Source organism: Sinohyriopsis cumingii, chromosome 17 (assembly GCF_028554795.1).
Source record: "Sinohyriopsis cumingii isolate HCF-2022 chromosome 17, ASM2855479v2, whole genome shotgun sequence".
NCBI classification, from domain to species: Eukaryota; Metazoa; Mollusca; class Bivalvia; order Unionida; family Unionidae; genus Sinohyriopsis; species Sinohyriopsis cumingii.
The window spans coordinates 29,807,066-29,825,657 of NC_142977.1; the positions used below are offsets into that span (position 1 = coordinate 29,807,066).

Here is an 18,592-nt window from a genome sequence, read left to right on the forward strand (position 1 = left end):
AGATTAAAACTGTCCACAGTTTTAATGTCTTAAATTTTTATTTTCGTCACACACAACAATCACTAACGCTACTTTATACACAGTGAAAAACGTTTCTTCAAGTTTTCGAGTTGAAAAGTGTTAATAATGGTAACATATGCAACATTTGGAATGTGGAATAACATTGACTCCAGAAATATAGTAAGTTGCAATAAGGGGGGAGTACTAACTTTATAGCAAGGCCCTATGCCTATTGCACTTTAAGCGTATGTTCCTGTTTGTCTTTGTGTTCGACAAGTTGTGTTCACTAAGTCAGATATGAATGTTTCTTATTGTATCTTATATGCTAAGTACCAACTTTGAAGTTACAAACTTGAGTATGTGGTAGTGAATGGTAGGAAGATATTATATTCCATATGTTTAAGTCATCCTGCCACTTTTGCGTTCTCTCTCTCTCTCTCTCCTGAATGAATCTCTCCTTCTCTCTCTCTCTCTCCTGAATGAATCTTCTCTCTCTCTCTCTCTCTCTCTCTCTCTCTCTCTCTCTCTCTCTTCTGAATGAATCTTATTCATCCAAGAACGTATGTTTTCTATTTTGAGTATAATAATTTTACTGACGACTTTGCTAAACGTCTTGCAAGGAAATAGTTTATATCTCGTAAATGAACTCTCCAAGAGCGTGCCTGGAAATTGGTCACAATACTCTCTGAGTTACGAAGCTGAAAGTTTGGAACACAAATAGAAACTTGAATTTTCTACAGCTTTGATTGAGATACGGCCTAGTTTTCTACACATTGAATACTATAGTTTGATCTGGATTTACCAATAAATATGCACACATTATATTTTAGTGGATCAAATTTAGAGGGTTACCATTCTAGTTTGCAGATATATATATATATATATATATATATATATATATATATATATATATATATATATATATATATATATATGAGAGAGAGAGAGAGTACACACATTTCTTTATGAAAATGAGAAACTTGGCAAAGTTCAGAAGCAACTTTTCCACCGATCCTCCTCAATCACTCGCAAGCACCCCACTTCATCCATTTGGTAAGTACATTTCAATTTCAATCACATTTATTCGCTAATAATAAAAATATACCAATTATCTGATGAACATGAAAAGAAACAAGAACAAGAACAATACAATTATTAGGTATGTCTTGTCAATTATTTTATACAAATATATACGCAAAACAATAAAAGATTGAACGTAAAAAACGATTGTACCATTTAAAGGTACAGCTCAGTTTTTAGCTATAAAGTTTCTTAGTCGACTACGAACATACCAAATTTTGGGATTATAAATATGTATATTCAGAAGCGTAGAAATTCTTCAGCTCTCAAACGGAGTGCATTTGAGATCAACCGCAATGATAAACGCACCTCTACGTGATAGTCAAAACAGCTGCATGTGATTTTGTTTGTTACTGATACGTTTCCCCTTCAGCGGTATGTAGGGAATGGTCGCGCTAAAATAAATTGGGCGTAAACGAAGACGCTCTTGACAGACAGCTTATTTTTAGCCTTGTACGTGATATGGTTTTAAAATGCTTATGCAAAACTTTTGCTTTATAATATGGACATGATTATTTTACAAGCGTGATTGACACATTAATCACAGCTGCTCTGTCGATTAGAAGGGTAATGAATAGGAATGAAACCGTTGTAACTGATATATAAGGACCCCAGAGCGCCAACTAAGAACATATATTTGGCACATAGTGTCCAAGAGCGAAGTATTTATATTGTCTCGCTCGGCCGGGTCATTGTATATATTTATCTTCTCACCTGAATTCGGTCATCAACATCAGATCTTGAAGTACACATCATCATGAAAAACGAAATGAACTCGAAATCTATGTTCAATATAGATACACAACTGACGTATGGACGCCAGCTTCTGAACTGAGGTAAGACATTTCTGCAATCTCTTTTTCTTATGTATCATCGCATCTGTTTGTAGACTTCACTTTACTTCACTAGTATGCTAAAATATACTTAAATCTTAAGGTAAATGCTGTAGAGAAGCAAAATTCCATTTCTTTATAAGCTATCCTGGTAAGATGGGTAAAATCTCCTCGAGAATGCCGAACTCAAATTGTAAAACAAAAGTTAATTCATTAAATGTATCTGTTCCAGAAAATGGTATTATTTATATTTGGAAATGTCGCTAACCATTTCTAAATTGTAAATATTTTTTAGTCTCGTTGGAAGTCTTCCAAACCGCTCAAAATTTCGGCAGAAAAAATATTGATTAGTCTTCTGCCCCCAAAATGGTACCCTATAGTTTCCTATGCCAAAATGCATTGATAACAGTTGTGGTCATCAAAACGGAATTACAATCGAAACGTTTAGCTTCAGATTTCTACTTATTTGCAAGAAAGCGTTTGACACTGTACTGGCACGGAAGATTTTTCACAAAGCTTTCTCCGTTGGGAATTACTAGCAAACTCTTCACAATCATGAATGAACCATTCTTGAAAATATACAGCGTTGTTGCTATGAATCGCACTTCATCTGAATCAATTTTAATGTGACAATTTGTTAGGGAAGGCGGTGTAATTTTGATTTTCCCTTTTCTTGTATGTATCAATGACAAGTTAAAGTCAATGGAAGATTGATAATTAGGAATAACTGTAGGGTCGATAACTTTATAAAAAATTTAAGGTCTTCATTGGACTAATGCAACTTTTGATGTGCGCTTGCGCAGTCGCAAATAAACAATATTGCTTCCATAATGATACATTGTTAAGTTGCAAATACGTGTTTCCTTTTATCTAAATACATCATTTGAAACTGAAAAATTAAACTTTGTCAGAAGGAGATATTGTAGAAAAAATTGTCTCTGACTTGCTAACACTTAACAAGCTGCTCTTTCAACATGACATGACAGATTCTAAAGATTTTCTTTTCTGAATAAATAAGGATGTGAGACAAAATAGTAAGCATCCTGCAAGCCATTCGAATTAAAAACTTATAAATTGAATCATTCCCCCAACAAGCATTGCAGAATTCATAGATGGACACGGAAGGTGCAATCGCCATCGTTGGCATTGGAGGCATGTTTCCCGGTGCAAAAGATGTAGACGAGTTCTGGCGTCTGTTAAAGAATGGAGAGAACCACGTCAAAGAAATTCCAAAGAATAGATGGGACAACGACGCTTACTATGATCCTGATCCCAATGCCAGTGGTAAACTGTACACTAACCGAGCAGGGCTAATGGACAGGTAAAACTATCTTCTTTCTGAGGTTTCATTTTGAGAAGGCTTCCTTAAGCAAAACGTTGATCACCGACCGAAAAAGACTTGATATCATAAAAGATTAATTTTACAATGTTTATTGCTGCAGACTTATACAATAAAGAAAGAAAATAACCAAAATGTATCAGATATAGATTTATTTGGGCTACGTAGCCATTGCCAAAGTAAGTACTTTGCAAAGAATTGGGGGATTGCCCATACACAACAAATTACTCAACCGCAATTTAGCTATGAATTATTTGATCTTTAAGGCCACACGAGCACTTTGCTGTTTGTTTTTCTTTTACGTAACAGGTTAGCTTAGAAACGATTTCGTGATTTTGGAATCTCCTTTTCCAATCTTAGTGTGTCATTTTGCAATATTGGTGTGTCTTTTCAGAAGCAATCACTTCTTAAATAAAAGAGTATGGAGCAGTGATAGAAATAAACTTTCTCTACTATTATTAATAGCATTTATATCTAGTTAAATGAATTATTGAAGGCTGTGTTTATTTAAATTTAATTAAACGCTTTTTTGTGAATAAGCATTAGCTTTTATCTCTTCCGTAGACCTTTCTTGCAAATAAACAAGAAGTTCAGACCTATCGCCTCAGACCGCAAAATTTCATGAGGACCATAACTCCACCTCGGAATCTTTGAAACAGAATTTATCCGGTGTACCAATTTCAAATTAAATGATTCATATTTGAAAACTATTGTGAGAAGCCGCATCCATTCACCACTTCTAAGAATATAAAGCAATTATAATTATTCCTGCCTTCACCGGTGGTAAATATCATAAGAATCGTGGGATTTCGGGACTATTTAAGTTTTCTTGGATGTTTAATGTTTTACAAAGATAATATGATAGATTTGTATAGTTTAGACATTATGTTGTTGAACTCAGCTCTCTATTTTAAAACGACAAATCTCTGTCAATTTTATCTTGCTAGACTATGCATCACTAAACGCTTCAACTAGTAAGTGTCAAGATGCAAATGTGACTCCATGAAAGCTTCTTGCGATAGAAACCTCTGATCTTTAGCACTAAGTGGGAAAAATGAAGAAAGTCTAAAATATGTGTAAAATATTAATTTACCGTGGAGCTAAGTGACGTTGTCTAGACTATTGTAAAACAAAGAACTGAGGGTGTCTTAAATGGGCTTGATTATGTATACCGTTATTCAAATTTAGGAATTTATTACAAGTAAAAAATGAACATACTGAAATTGGTGTCCTTTGAAATTTCCATCAATTTGTTTAATTGCATAGTTGAATTATGAGTAACAGTTTTTTACTAATGCGAAATATCCGTATTTATTTGTTTGTATTTTATGTTTGTATGTTTTTTATATTTTTTTAAATGCAAGACATGATGAATGGGATAGCAAATTGTTCGGCATCAGTGACGCTGAGTCGGACAGGATTGACCTTCAGCAGCGGTACACTTTAGAGTGCGTCCACATGGCACTGGAAGATGGCGGCATCACTAGACAGGAGATGAATGGTTCCAACACAGGAGTCTACATAGGTAAATACAATGTGAAATTATTAACTAATGTCTGGCAAGTAAAGTCTCACGGTTTAAAAGGATGGGTACTATAGGGGTCATTTTCAGCCAAACAATAGCATTGCACCATATAACTTCAGAGAACGACTTTTGTAGAAAACTACTCATATTCTCTTGAATTAAAGCAAGACAATTGTATAACAAGGATCTGAAACTGATATCTCCAAAATGACGTTATTGTTGATTTATTTGAAACGCAATAACTAAATTTCTATTTTGATTGTTTTCATTTCTTTGTATTTTTAATTGTGTTATTGTTGTTGCTGTTTTGTTATGTTTGATTGTGGTTTCTTATTTCTTGACAGGACCATATTTTGGAATGTATAAGTAAATGGATGTGAGAAAGAATTCATGTAAAACATTCTTGAAAATATCATCTTTTATTTAATTGTATTAATTTTCAAATCCAACACTCGGGATTTTAAAACTCTCTTCTTGTTTTAACATTTTTTATTTATTTTACCACATATATCAAAATAATGATTGCTGATAGGAAAAAAATCCATCTCAACAACAACAGCAGAACGAATGAATATTTGCTGATGAACATTATAAGGACTTAGCAATAGCACATATTGCCTTTGTGCGGACTTAGTAATAGTACCTATAGCCTTTGTGCGGACTTGGTAATAGTACCTATAGTCTTTGTGCGGACTTAGTAATAGTACATACAGCCTTTGTGCGGACTTAGCAATAGTACATATAGTCTTTGTGGGGACTACCTATAGCCTTTGTGTGGACTTGGTAATAGTACATATAGGGTTTGTGGGGACTTAGTAATAGTACATATAGCCTTTGTATGGACATAGCAATAGTACCTATAGCCTTTGTGTAGACTTGGTAATAGTACCTATATTCTTTGTGCGGACTTAGTAATAGTACATATAGCCTTCGTGCGGACTTAGCAATAGTACATATAGTCTTTGTGCGGACTTAGTAATACTACCTATAGCCTTTGTGCGGACATAGTAATAGTACCTATAGGCTTTGTGCGGACTTAGTAATAGTACCTATAGCCTTTATGCGGACTTAGTAATAGTACATATAGCCTTTGTGAGGACTTAGTAATAGTACATATAGCCGTTCTGAGGACATAGTAATAGTACATATAGCCTTTGTGCGGACATAGTAATAGTGCCGTTAGCCTTTGTGCGGACTTAATAATAGTACCTATAGCCTTTGTGCGGACATAGTAATAGTCCCTATAGTCTTTGTGCGGACTTAGTAATGGTACCTATAGCCTTTGTGCGGACATAGTAATAGTATATATAGCCTTTGTGCGGACTTAGTAATAGTACCTATAGCCATTGTGCGGACTTAGTAATGGTACCTATAGCCTTTGTGAGAACATAGTAAAAACATATATAGCCTTTGTGCGGATTTAGTAATAGTACATATAGCCTTTGTGCGGACATAGTAATAGTACATATAGCCTTTGTGCGGACATAGTAATAGTACATATTTCCTTTGTACGGACATAGTAATAGTACATATAGCCTTTGTGCGGACATAGTAATAGTACCTATAGGCTTTGTGCGGACTTAGTAATAGTACCTATAGCCTTTATGCGGACTTAGTAATAGTACATATAGCCTTTGTGAGGACTTAGTAATAGTACATATAGCCGTTCTGAGGACATAGTAATAGTACATATAGCCTTTGTGCGGACATAGTAATAGTGCCGTTAGCCTTTGTGCGGACTTAATAATAGTACCTATAGCCTTTGTGCGGACATAGTAATAGTCCCTATAGCCTTTGTGCGGACTTAGTAATGGTACCTATAGCCTTTGTGCGGACATAGTAATAGTATATATAGCCTTTGTGCGGACATAGTAATAGTACCTATAGCCATTGTGCGGACTTAGTAATGGTACCTATAGCCTTTGTGAGAACATAGTAAAAGCAAATATAGCCTTTGTGCGGATTTAGTAATAGTACATATAGCCTTTGTGCGGACATAGTAATAGTACATACAGCCTTTGTGCGGATATAGTTATAGTACATATTTCCTTTGTACGGACATAGTAATAGTACATATAGCCGTTGTGCGGACTTACTTATAGTACCTATAGTCATTGTGCGGACATAGTAATAGTACATATAGCCGTTGTGCGGGCTTAGTAATAGTAAATATAGTCATTGTGCGGACATAGTAGTAGTACATATAGCCGTTGTGCGGACTTACTTATAGTACCTATAGTCATTGTGCGGACATAGTAATAGTACATATAGCCTTTGTGCGGACATAGTAATAGTGCATACTGCCTTTGTGCGGACATAGTAATATTGCCGTTAGCCTTTGTGCGGACTTAATAATAGTACCTATAGCCTTTGTGCGGACATAGTAATAGTCCCTATAGCCTTTGTGCGGACTTAGTAATGGTACCTACAGCCTTTGTGAGAACATAGTAAAAGCATATATAGCCTTTGTGCGGATTTAGTAATAGTACATATAGCCTTTGTGCGGACATAGTAATAGTACATATAGCCTTTGTGCGGACATAGTAATAGTACATATTTCCTTTGTACGGACATAGTAATAGTACATATAGCCGTTGTACGGACTTAGTAATAGTAAATATAGTCATTGTGCGGACATAGTAGTAGTACATATAGCCGTTGTGCGGAGTTACTTATAGTACCTATAGTCATTGTGCGGACATAGTAATAGTAAATATAGTCATTGTACGGACATAGTAGTAGTACATATAGCCGTTGTGCGGACTTACTTATAGTACCTATAATCATTGTGCGGACATAGTAATAGTACATATAGCCGTTGTGCGGACTTAGTAATAGTAAATATAGTCATTGTGCGGACATAGTAGTAGTACATATAGCCGTTGTGCGGACTTACTTATAGTACATATAGTCATTGTGCGGACATAGTAATAGTACATATAGCCGTTGTGCGGACTTAGTAATAGTACGTATAGCCTTTGTGTGGACTTAGTAATAGTATATATAGCCTTTGTGCGGACATAGTAATAGTACATATAGCCTTTGTGCGGACATAGTAATAATACATATAGCCGTTGTGCGGACTTAGTAATAGTACATATAGTCTTTGTGCGGTCTTACTAATAGTACATATAGCCTTTGTGCGGACATGGTAATAGTACGTATAGCCTTTGTGCATCAATACTTCAACCACTTTAGTAGTAATATCATAACAAGACATAATGAATGTTGAAGACCTTTTTTAAGCTGGCTGGGGATAACAAATGTTAGTTTCATTATAAGAGATGCATCCATCAATGTTAATCTTTTAAAGCTTAGTACGTGTTTTGTTTCCGATCTGCAAGGTGATCTGTAATGGCGAGCTCTCTTATACAAACTGGCATATATATATATATATATATATATATATATATAGAGAGAGAGAGAGAGAGAGAGAGAGAGAGAGAGATGTGAATGTATGTATGTTAATGATATTTATCGTAAAACAGATATTGTCCTATCTCGGCAAAACGCAAAACAAATGTTAAGAACATAAACACATTGTTGAAACTTATGGTTTAGTTAGTCGAGTTGATAGTGGTTTTGTTGATTTAAGTAGCTGAAGGAATAAACAATAATCAACTTAAAAACGGTTAAAATGGGAATAATTTTATCAGGATGTCACCAAAGTATAAAGTGCAGATATACTTCAAAGATGGATAACAAAACTGGTTTCTTGAGTTCACAATCAGAAATAAGGTGTATAACATTTGTTTGGATATTTCTCGGATTTTTAATAAGCACTTTAACATTTTTTAATAAGGGTGCATGAACGATGACTACAAGATGGCCCTCTATGACGATTTCAAGGTCGGTAAGACTAACGAAAGAGAGAGGGATGCAAACTACACGGTTACAGGGATGCATTCAAGCATCATATCAGCCAGAGTGTCCTACGTGTATAACTTACTTGGGCCAAGCATGACTATCGATACCGCCTGCTCATCGTCCCTGGTTGCCATTCATCTTGGAATACAGTCCATACGATCAGGTATGTAGCTCATGCATGTGACAGACACTATATGATTCAAATACCTCTACGCGCATGAATTTGCGCACAGGTCAGTAACATTTTAATAAATATTCCTAATTTTGCTTGCAAAGACCTATTTCGTGTACAAGTATAATATTCTGTAGTTGTCACTAGAATTTCACAACAAACATAGTTGGAATTAGAGAGGAAATCTAATACACGCCAATGTCAGAAGAAAATTGGTAATTTTACTTGATTGTTTTGTCTACAATCTCTGGTTATCTTAATAATCGAAAAGGAAATGGCCTCCGCAGCATTAGTTTATAAATGGACGATGTGTGTGTGTGTGTGTGTGTGTGTGTGTGTGTGTGTGTGTGATTTAGATTTTTAAAATAGCTTTACAAAATTTCCAGTCATAACGATGCGATATCTGCAATGTGGCAGTTTAAAGTAATGTCTTGCACTGGGGCATCTTGCCGCAGACATGTAGCATGATGTCCCACCCTGTCACATTATCCTGATACCAAGCTAACCAATCCTAATACTGACCTCTTAATGCTGAGCGCCTAGCGAGACAGCTGTAAGTACCATTTTTAGAAGTCTTTGGTATGACCCGGCCAGGTTCGAACCCACGACCTCCCACATCCCGGGCCAACGCTCTAACCACTAGGTCACCATAGCGATGTCAAATGGACGGAGTTGGACAATTTATGTTTGTAATCGTGCATATACGAGAACATTTAATATCAAACTTAAATATTTACTTGGAAACCGAGACACCATTAAGCCATTATTTCAAATTGTATTAAATGACCCTAAGCATCTACTAAATCAAGAAACATTTGAATGCCAGCTTCTATCAAGGATCAAGGACTTATATTAAGAGCACAGTATGAAAGGTACACGATTTAAAGTATTATATGATAGATCATATTAGCTCATAAAGGTTTCCACATGATAACCCTATCTCCACCTTGGCGGATCGAACCGATATTTTAGTGCTTTGTGCTAGCGACATCTAATGGATTTCATGAGTTGCCTCCCTTAGTGTGCAATGCCAACTAACCAAGAGCGTGTAATTGCGGTGCATTGTACATCGGCCGAAAATGGTGGAGGAAATTGACTTAAAAATTATGCTTTGTAACTTTAAAATTGAAAGTATGACTACGTACCAGAGGGAAGCCATTGCGGGTGTATTTAAGTGAAAAATTGTTTATTTATCAGTCCATTCAAGTTGTGTGCTCCCCTTGTCTCGATCGTGTAGGAACAGTGTTCAGATTCTAATAAGTTAATTCTGATTGGAAGAGGTGACTTGCCGCCGCATCCAATCAAATTCACATACCCGAAACATAGAAACATCTGCTCTATACGCCAAGGTGTACAGAGGGTTATCATATCGGAACCTTCGCTAGCGAAAATGATGATAGATATTCATCTGGACTTTGTGTTTCCATAAAGTGACATTCCCTCAAAAACTGTTTCTTTTTATGATCTTAATGCTTTTTGTCTAATTTCCTAAATTTTTATTTATTGTTGCAGAGCCTTAATTTTCGCACAATCCATTTTCATTTTCAGTAATCTTTCGACCCATCGATTCTTAATTAACCTAATGAACGAATTTGTCATATTAATCCTCCCTCATTTTCAGAAGATACAACGACTTTACGTTTAACTCCTCATTACCGCCTCATGCAAACTGAAATAAGCACGATTAGCTTTTGATTTAAAATAATAATAATAATAATAATAATAATAAAGACTTTATTCAGAGAAGGTAACTTAGTTACAGAACTAATCTAATTTGAGGCCTTCTATATACTTCTGCAGTTTTATATTGGATATGCAGAAAAAAAGATGCATCAACATGGACAAAGCAAGTTTTAAAAGAACTGCTTTACCGACTTTCATAGTAGTCTTCCAATATATCGCTGTATATCCTTCATAACTCGTTCATAAAAAATATCGATGATTATTAAAAGGACCCTTTCAATTCTAACTGCAAGAGTGACTTAATCGATCTTGGAGTCATTCTATAAAAGAGATAGAGGAATCTGTCCTTCTCTTCCTTTTGGTAAATTTGAAACATTGCCAACAGTATATGTCCATATTATATTATTATACTCTCTCTCTCTCTCTCTCTCTCTCTCTCTCTCTCTCTCTCTGTTGTGTTAGGTGTTTAGGCTCTAATAAACAGTAACAAAAGTGAAAACAACAAGCTTTGTAAAATTTAACAAATAATTTATTTCTCTGGAAAAGAAAATATAAAAATGAAAAATTAAGAACTTATGGTTTATGAATCAAATCCAAAAATCATCAAAGAATAATCCACGAATTAAATTTTAGAAGTCCTAGTAATGAAATGTTCTAATGAATTCAAGTTCGAGTCCCGACAAAAATTCCAAAATGGAAGGCGATGACGTATACTGTAGCCTTTATAGTACAGATGTGTCTACAGTTCTTTGTTGATCCACAAACAATATTCCGGTGTTTGAGTTTCCGAATAAAATTTCAAGAAAGGTTTTTGTCCAAGAATTCTGTATGAACACTCAAATATTTCCAGGAAAAAGAATCAATAATTCCCAAAACTAAAATTTAGACTCATCTTGTCACAAAAAAATACTTTTCAGTGTCCAAGGTAAAAAGCCCAATCGACTAATTTAACTAAAGACAAAGGTTATACGGTCAAGTAAGACGCAAAATAGATGCCCGTATGAGGGGCACGTGATCACCTTCCAGCACAGTTTAGATGATATTTATATGTCTAACGTCACGTATTCCAGTACAGCCTCAATCTCACTCTATGTATACTACAATAAAAATAAATAAAACAAGAAGTTGTTTACTTGATTCACAATCAAGGTCAAGAACTAGGTCAGCAAAAAGATACAAAGTTCCATTTTTATGTGTTTTCGACTAAACAGTCAGGTTAAACTAATTTCTGGAAAGTATATAATACCAGTAAACTAATTTGCATACATACATACATACATACATACATACATACATACATACATACATGTGTGCATGCATGCATTTATACACTCCAAAAAAATTAAAAAAGAGCACAGTTATAACATGATTACTGCTGAAGGCTGTTAGATACTTCTTGATTTCTAATTAGAAATTTGGATTGTCAGGGATCCTTGTATATTAATCAAAGTTAATCTGTAATTGTTTGTGTTATATCTAGAATATTTATTTTACTTCCAGTATTATCTTCTTGACTTTATGAGTGGTGAATTGAAAATCTTTATTTTGTAGCCACACACTCTAGAGTTTGATGAAAAGGAATTAGAACAAAAACATACATAGCCCCAAGGTGATAGTATGTAATTCTCCAACTTCTGTATAATGTGCGTATCTTGAATAAGACATACTGGAGATTTATTTTCTTTAAATAGTTCATAATTTCTCTTCTGTAAGATCACTAAAAATCCATAGTTACATAATTTAATTTGTCATCCATGTCACAAAAGAACAAGATTTTGCTTTATCCAATTACGGGCCAGACCATCGATGTGTAAAGAGAACCTCCATGACAAATTTAAGTTTGGTTTGTGGAATTTTTTGTGAAGCAAAAATATGTAATCTAAAGTCGAAGCTGAAGACTGTGGGGAATATTGTAAATTACAAAGAAATCTATGACAAAATGTAACAATTACAAATACACAAAATAAAAAAAAAACTATTTTTTATTCCTATTATAACATATCTATTCATCAAAATAGATAAAGAAAGACAAATTCTACCTCACAAAGACATGAAATAAATATAATTTGATAAAGATTTCGTGCTTGGTAGGCTGATCGACGAAGGAAAAGAAATAATAGTTACAAGCACAACTGTGCTTGTAGACAGTTTTAGATTCATTGTACAGCCTACGAGTGAACCTAAGACCACCATTTAAACTTTAAAAAATAATTAAGTGAAATTATCTTTTGTTGTGCCAACATAATGCACCTTTATCATTGTTGTTTCCACATTCACGTGTGTTTCTTGAATCTTTGTTGATTCATTCATTTAATTTTCTCGACAGAATATTATTTGATATTATTTTAATTTCATATCTTTACAGTCAGATTCACCTAGGATAATTGCAACATTTTACAATAATTGGACCTCTGGTGTACTTTGTAGTATATATATATATATATATATATATATATATATATATATATATATATATATATATATATATATATATATATATATATATATATATATATTCTTTACATTACATTTCAGGCGATAATTAATATCTGTGAGATTAGACCGATATTTATAACTTTCATCGTCTGCTTTTTCATGTTCAACATCTTGTATATTTTATTTTTTCAGCTTTTTAGAAGATGTGGTGTAAATTAAAGTTATATAATTTTTAACCATTGTCCTACGTAATATCATTATGTATGTACATTTCCTCCTTATTTACTTAATACCACAAGAATTTTCTGTTGGCTCCCTACTGCTAAATGAATCATCATGTCTTAGCAATTCAGGAGGGCGTGCTTGTTAGCGTTCATTCCATTGGTCTTTATGATCTATTCAACTTTGTATATGACATCTTTATTAACCGGTGCAGCTAAGTATTATTCGTAAACAGAACTTCCCGACATTCTCCGTTAATGTCTTAAAGCTTATGAATGAACAAATCACCTGAAATTACTTGCCTTATTTTACATATTTCCACTGCAATATTAGGAATTTTCGTTCCAGCAATAATTTTCCATATTTCAAAATTCTAACCTTTTAACTGATTCAGTTTAGCTGATGCAAATGTATCACTTGTCAAATAACTAGATATATTTATTTGTACCAGGTATCTGTAAAATTTTCTTGAGTATTTCGGCTGGAGTCATGATCAGTAACGCATCAACCAGTTTGGTAAACCATCAATCCTCTTTCTGGTTCATTGTGTGTGTGTGTGTGTGTGTGTGTGTGTGTGTGTGTGTGTAACACCATCAAAACGTACCTAAATCCCTTTTCGCATTATTTTCTATTTTTCTATTGTGTATGTCAACGATAACTGCATGGTTATTCATGTGATTTACATACACTCGCTTATGACCTCCTTTTCTCGTTCGTTTGCTATATATGCAAGCAAATTGTTCATTTGACCATTCATTTAATTCGCTATATTTTTTATAATTTGCAAACAACAAAACATTATGTTCTAAATCCACTGAATCTAATAGAGTTAAAATGGTATAAAACGAATGTCCAGAGAATGCATTGAGCCTGTCTTTAGGTGATATTAGCCATAATATAGAACGATCGCCTTAAAACAGATACTTTAATTTCAGCAGTGTGTGACTTTCCTTCAATTTGTGGTCAATTTTAAAACTGCTAATTCGATACCTAGTCACCAAAAAAATGTTCTATACATTTTATCTCAGTCTTCGCTGAAGCACTGTAGATTGATCTTGCAAAGCTATTAAGTTCGTTTGCAAATTGTTCTTAAAGCCAGAATGTTGTCCCCCAACTTAACTTTAGTAAGTCGGTTAGGTGTTGTTGATATTGCGAATTGTATGTTTTATTAGTACTGGCATCATACCTGAATACGACATGTATAAACAAAGAATATGATTCGTTCAACTCTCTTATAATTTTGGCAGTTTTATAAGTCTGATTTCGTATTGTTATCTTATCCCTTATACGGGACGTACAAAAATAGAAAAAAAATTGTCCCAGTCCTAATCATTTACAAAGAAAAAATGCGGGGAAACAAAAGGACGGAGGGGCAATTCCCTTTTCCGCAATAATGACAACATCATGAAGACAAACAACAATAATACAAAATTAAATTATTTTAAACCTATGATGGATTGATTATCAGAATGTTATGCCAAATAGTGTGTGTGTGTATGTGTGTGTGTGATTAGGATTTTTAACGTAGCTTTAACAATGTTTCAGTCATATCGCTACGATGTCTGCAGTGTGGCAGTTTATAGTGATGTCTAGCACTGGAGCATCATGCCGCAGACATGTAGTATCATGTCCCACCCAGTCACATTATCCTAACACCATGTCGATCAGTCCTAACACTAACCTCTTAATGCTGAGCGCCTAGCATCGCAGCTGTTAGTACCATTTCGAACCCACGACCTTCCTCTTCCGAGGCGGACGCTCTAACCACCAGGCCACCGGAGTAGTCATGCCAAATAGTAAATTACACAGTACGCAATCATATTTTCGCTTTTCACACCAACTATATATATTTGATGATAGGTGAAATCCAGATGGCAATTTGTGGAGGCGTCAATAGCATCTTGTACCCGGAAACATTCATAGCTCTATGTAAAGCACGGATGATGTCCGCAAGAGGTCAGTGCCATGCATTTTCAGACGTAGCAGACGGATATGCCAGAGGTGAAGGATGCGGAGTGGTCATTCTACAAAAACTAGATACGGTATTATACTTATTCATAGTAAACAGCACATTATTGTCGATCTGTCGGGCATTCGTTTTGTCTTCTTTTATTGCTATGTTAATGTTAATGTTTATGAGTGAACATAATCTGAAGTACAAGTTACAAATCATTGATAAAAGAGAATATATATATATATATATATATATATATATATATATATATATATATATATATATATATATATATATATATATATATATATATATATATATATATATATTCTGCCTTTTGCAAGAATCCAAACCATATACATAATATGTTTACTGCAATCTATACATCTGGGGTGATAATCTAGACTTTATCCTCATGTTAAAATTTACATTTGTGTGTCACATTATTCTATAATAAAAATAAATGTTAAGTCGAGATCAATTACTAGGTAATTTTCTGCAATTTATCTAGGCTCTAAAGAAGAACAGAAAGGTCTGGGCAATAATTACAACGGGATGCAACCAGGATGGCTCCACAATGCATCCAATTACAGCTCCTTCGGGACAGCAACAGTTGGAACTTCTAAGAACAGTATACGAGGGACAGAACATTGACAAATCAAAGATACAGTATATCGAAGCTCACGGTTGTTATATTTCTTTGTGATTTCTTCAAGCCTTTAAGGACGGAACTTTCATCTGTATTTTATCCTTATCAAGTAGTAGCCTTTCCAGAAATTATTGATCATTTTCAATGCTTTCAAATGCCTTTTTAATTACTTTTGATAATAACAGGTTAATATTTGTACATTTCTATACTTCATTCGTGTAAAAATGTGTATTCTAAAAGTGGATGTACAATAGCTAGTTATGGCATTTAAAATACTAAGTTAGGTTGGATTTGTTAAAATTATTGTCACTTTCTAAATTTGGTGCAAAATGTCCTATTTACAGATATTTGTGTCAGTCGCGACTTACAATTCATTATTATTAGTAGTAGTAGTAATAGTAGTAGTATTGCTTGATTTGCTGAATGTTTTCTTTATATGTCTTTACTTTGTCAACTTTGCACATACAGTGTATATTTTCATATCAATATTTGAATATGCAATGGTCAAATTCGTGCACATCGAAATACGTAAGATTATGTCGCAACACATAAGACATTATAAGACGTATTGATTGAACTGAGCTTGAATCAAAAAACGGGAACAGGGGAAAACAAGCCCTTTTGAATGAAAATGATTCTTTAAAATTAGATTGTGCTGAAACGATTTCATACAGAATAGTTCCATTGTTTATATGGGTACTCTAAAAATTCAAATAAGGACTCGAATTTAAGAAACGTAATTTCTGATCAGCTTGTTTTATATCATGCCTTACTTTAGACCTAAGCGTGTATTTGCATAAATACCTGGTACACGAAGAAAAAGAATTATCAGTGTACCCAAAATTACTATTGGATTAGCAATCATGTCTGAGTATTTGTCGAAATTTGACCTGATCAAGCATAGATGACAGAAAGTACGTTGGATTTTATGCAAATTTTGTCAACGAATGCCGAGCACGTACAGAATCACAATACAGGAGTTAATAATTGATCTGTTTGGCTTTTGATGATCTTGCATTTTACCCAATTCGATCTTTTCTCCGACCCCAAAATAAATAAATAAATAAATACCATTTGTATCCACTGCTAGTATGTTCCGCTGTTCATAATTATATGGCCATGACCCGAATAAAAACAAATGACGCATCGTGCAAACTCAGAGTTGAGACAAACGTGCCGTAACGTATTAAAGTATCAATGAAATAAAAGAAAAATACTAACAAGAGGAAGTAAGCGGTTTCCAGGTATCAAGAAATATGAAATAAATTGTACACAACATCAGCAGTAACTTAATTGTATGTCATGTACGTAGCGCGAATAGCCTATAGGCCGGTTCATGTTTTAACTGTGCAACGAAATGTGCAGTTACTGAAGGTACCGATAATGGCAAAGTCTGTCGTGTGTTTTGCTTGATTACAGTGCTGAGTGTTGGAGTGCAAGAAGAACATGCTATTAAAGTGTTGAATCTGTTTGAAGATTTGACGTGGATTTGAAAGTTCTGATTTGAAGTCACGTGGGGGTTGATGTATGTAGTTGATACAGACAACTGATGACCACCATTAACCATATTTTCTAAATCAGAACTGAAAACTTTTTATACAACTTGATCTGCCAGTCTTTATATACACCTCAAAATTCATATCTGCTATAAACAAAATAATTTTGGTATCAAAACTCAGCATTACTCATAACTTGAATTGCTTTCTCCCGGTGAGTGTAACATTGGACTTTTTCACAAATCTCTGGCATGGATGAGGAGAATTGCTTTGGCTTTAAAGGTTCACTCGTATATAATCTTTTAGCTTACTGTGTAGATTTCAGCCCCTCTTTGCTGCAGTATTTCGATGACTTCTTTCCTCTTTCATTCGGGACCTTGACTGATTTTTAAGGACAGATAAATGACAGTTGTATCTGTTTGTCTCGTGTTTCTTTAAAGTGGTCATCCAAACAAGCGTGATTATTCATTTTAGCTGCTTTATGAATTGGAGTTATGTACTCCATGCCAGTTTCATCTGTACAAAATGTAAAGAAGTTGGATTCAATCAAGCGCGATCGTCTACCATTCTCTTACAATAAAAACCAGTCGTTACAAAATTCTGAATTCCTCTTGCAAAGCTATTTGATAACGAGCCGGCTCTCAAAAACCGAATATGTGATAACATCTCAATTCCGCATTTACCTGATCACCTGAAGTGATTATATTAAAGACCTTCTTTTTTTCCATTGACATCAATTCACGAAGAATTAATTGAAGAGGTACAAGAACAAAATTATATCTACGGATGATGTAGGTCATAGGGCATCGCTCGAATAATTCAGCGTTCTTTATGTTGTTCATTAAATTTCAGCGCTTCTAAAATCAATCACAGTCTCCTTAAATCCATGGCATCTTTTTTCTTGGGCCGTTAGTGTCTCTTCAATCGTAATGGCATTGGATATTTTAAATCCTTATGAACTTTATGGAAAAATTGGCCGCAAGCAGCATTGCTAGAGAATGTGGCCGACGACCGCAGAAAGTGTCAGGAAATATATGCACTTTTAAGGAGAAAAGGCTTGTCACGATATTTTAAATCGGATTGAAATGAAACAAATTCACTTATTTCACTATAAAGTCTGCAACTTGTTAGTTGTCGTTAGAAATCTGCTATGAAACTAAAGGAGTCTCAGACTTTAAAAAGGTACAAGCGATCCCAAACAATTGTCACCTGACCGTTGTATCTACGACAGAAAACTCAATTCATTCAAAGAAATTGGAATTATATAATTATGCAATAAGAATATGATATATTTATTCTTCATTCTTTCTAAATAATTAAACGTAAATGAAGAGTA

General features: G+C 34.3%; 1 protein-coding gene across 2 annotated transcripts in view; it reads left to right on the plus strand.

The window, feature by feature from the left end:
* Positions 1–1,708: 1,708 nt before the first annotated feature.
* LOC149778343 (uncharacterized) overlaps positions 1,709–18,592 on the plus strand; it is a 32,328-nt gene continuing 15,444 nt past the window's right edge. Inside the window, exons 1-6 of one of the 2 annotated variants that reach the window (XM_089939156.1) lie at positions 1,709–1,916; positions 3,009–3,234; positions 4,617–4,777; positions 8,580–8,807; positions 15,018–15,199; positions 15,623–15,797. In XM_089939156.1, coding sequence (XP_089795282.1) covers positions 3,026–3,234; positions 4,617–4,777; positions 8,580–8,807; positions 15,018–15,199; positions 15,623–15,797 — 955 coding nt within the window. In that variant the 5' untranslated portion in view covers positions 1,709–1,916; positions 3,009–3,025. The remainder of the gene's footprint in view (positions 1,917–3,008; positions 3,235–4,616; positions 4,778–8,579; positions 8,808–15,017; positions 15,200–15,622; positions 15,798–18,592) is intronic. The other variant, XM_089939157.1, reaches the window with a different exon arrangement.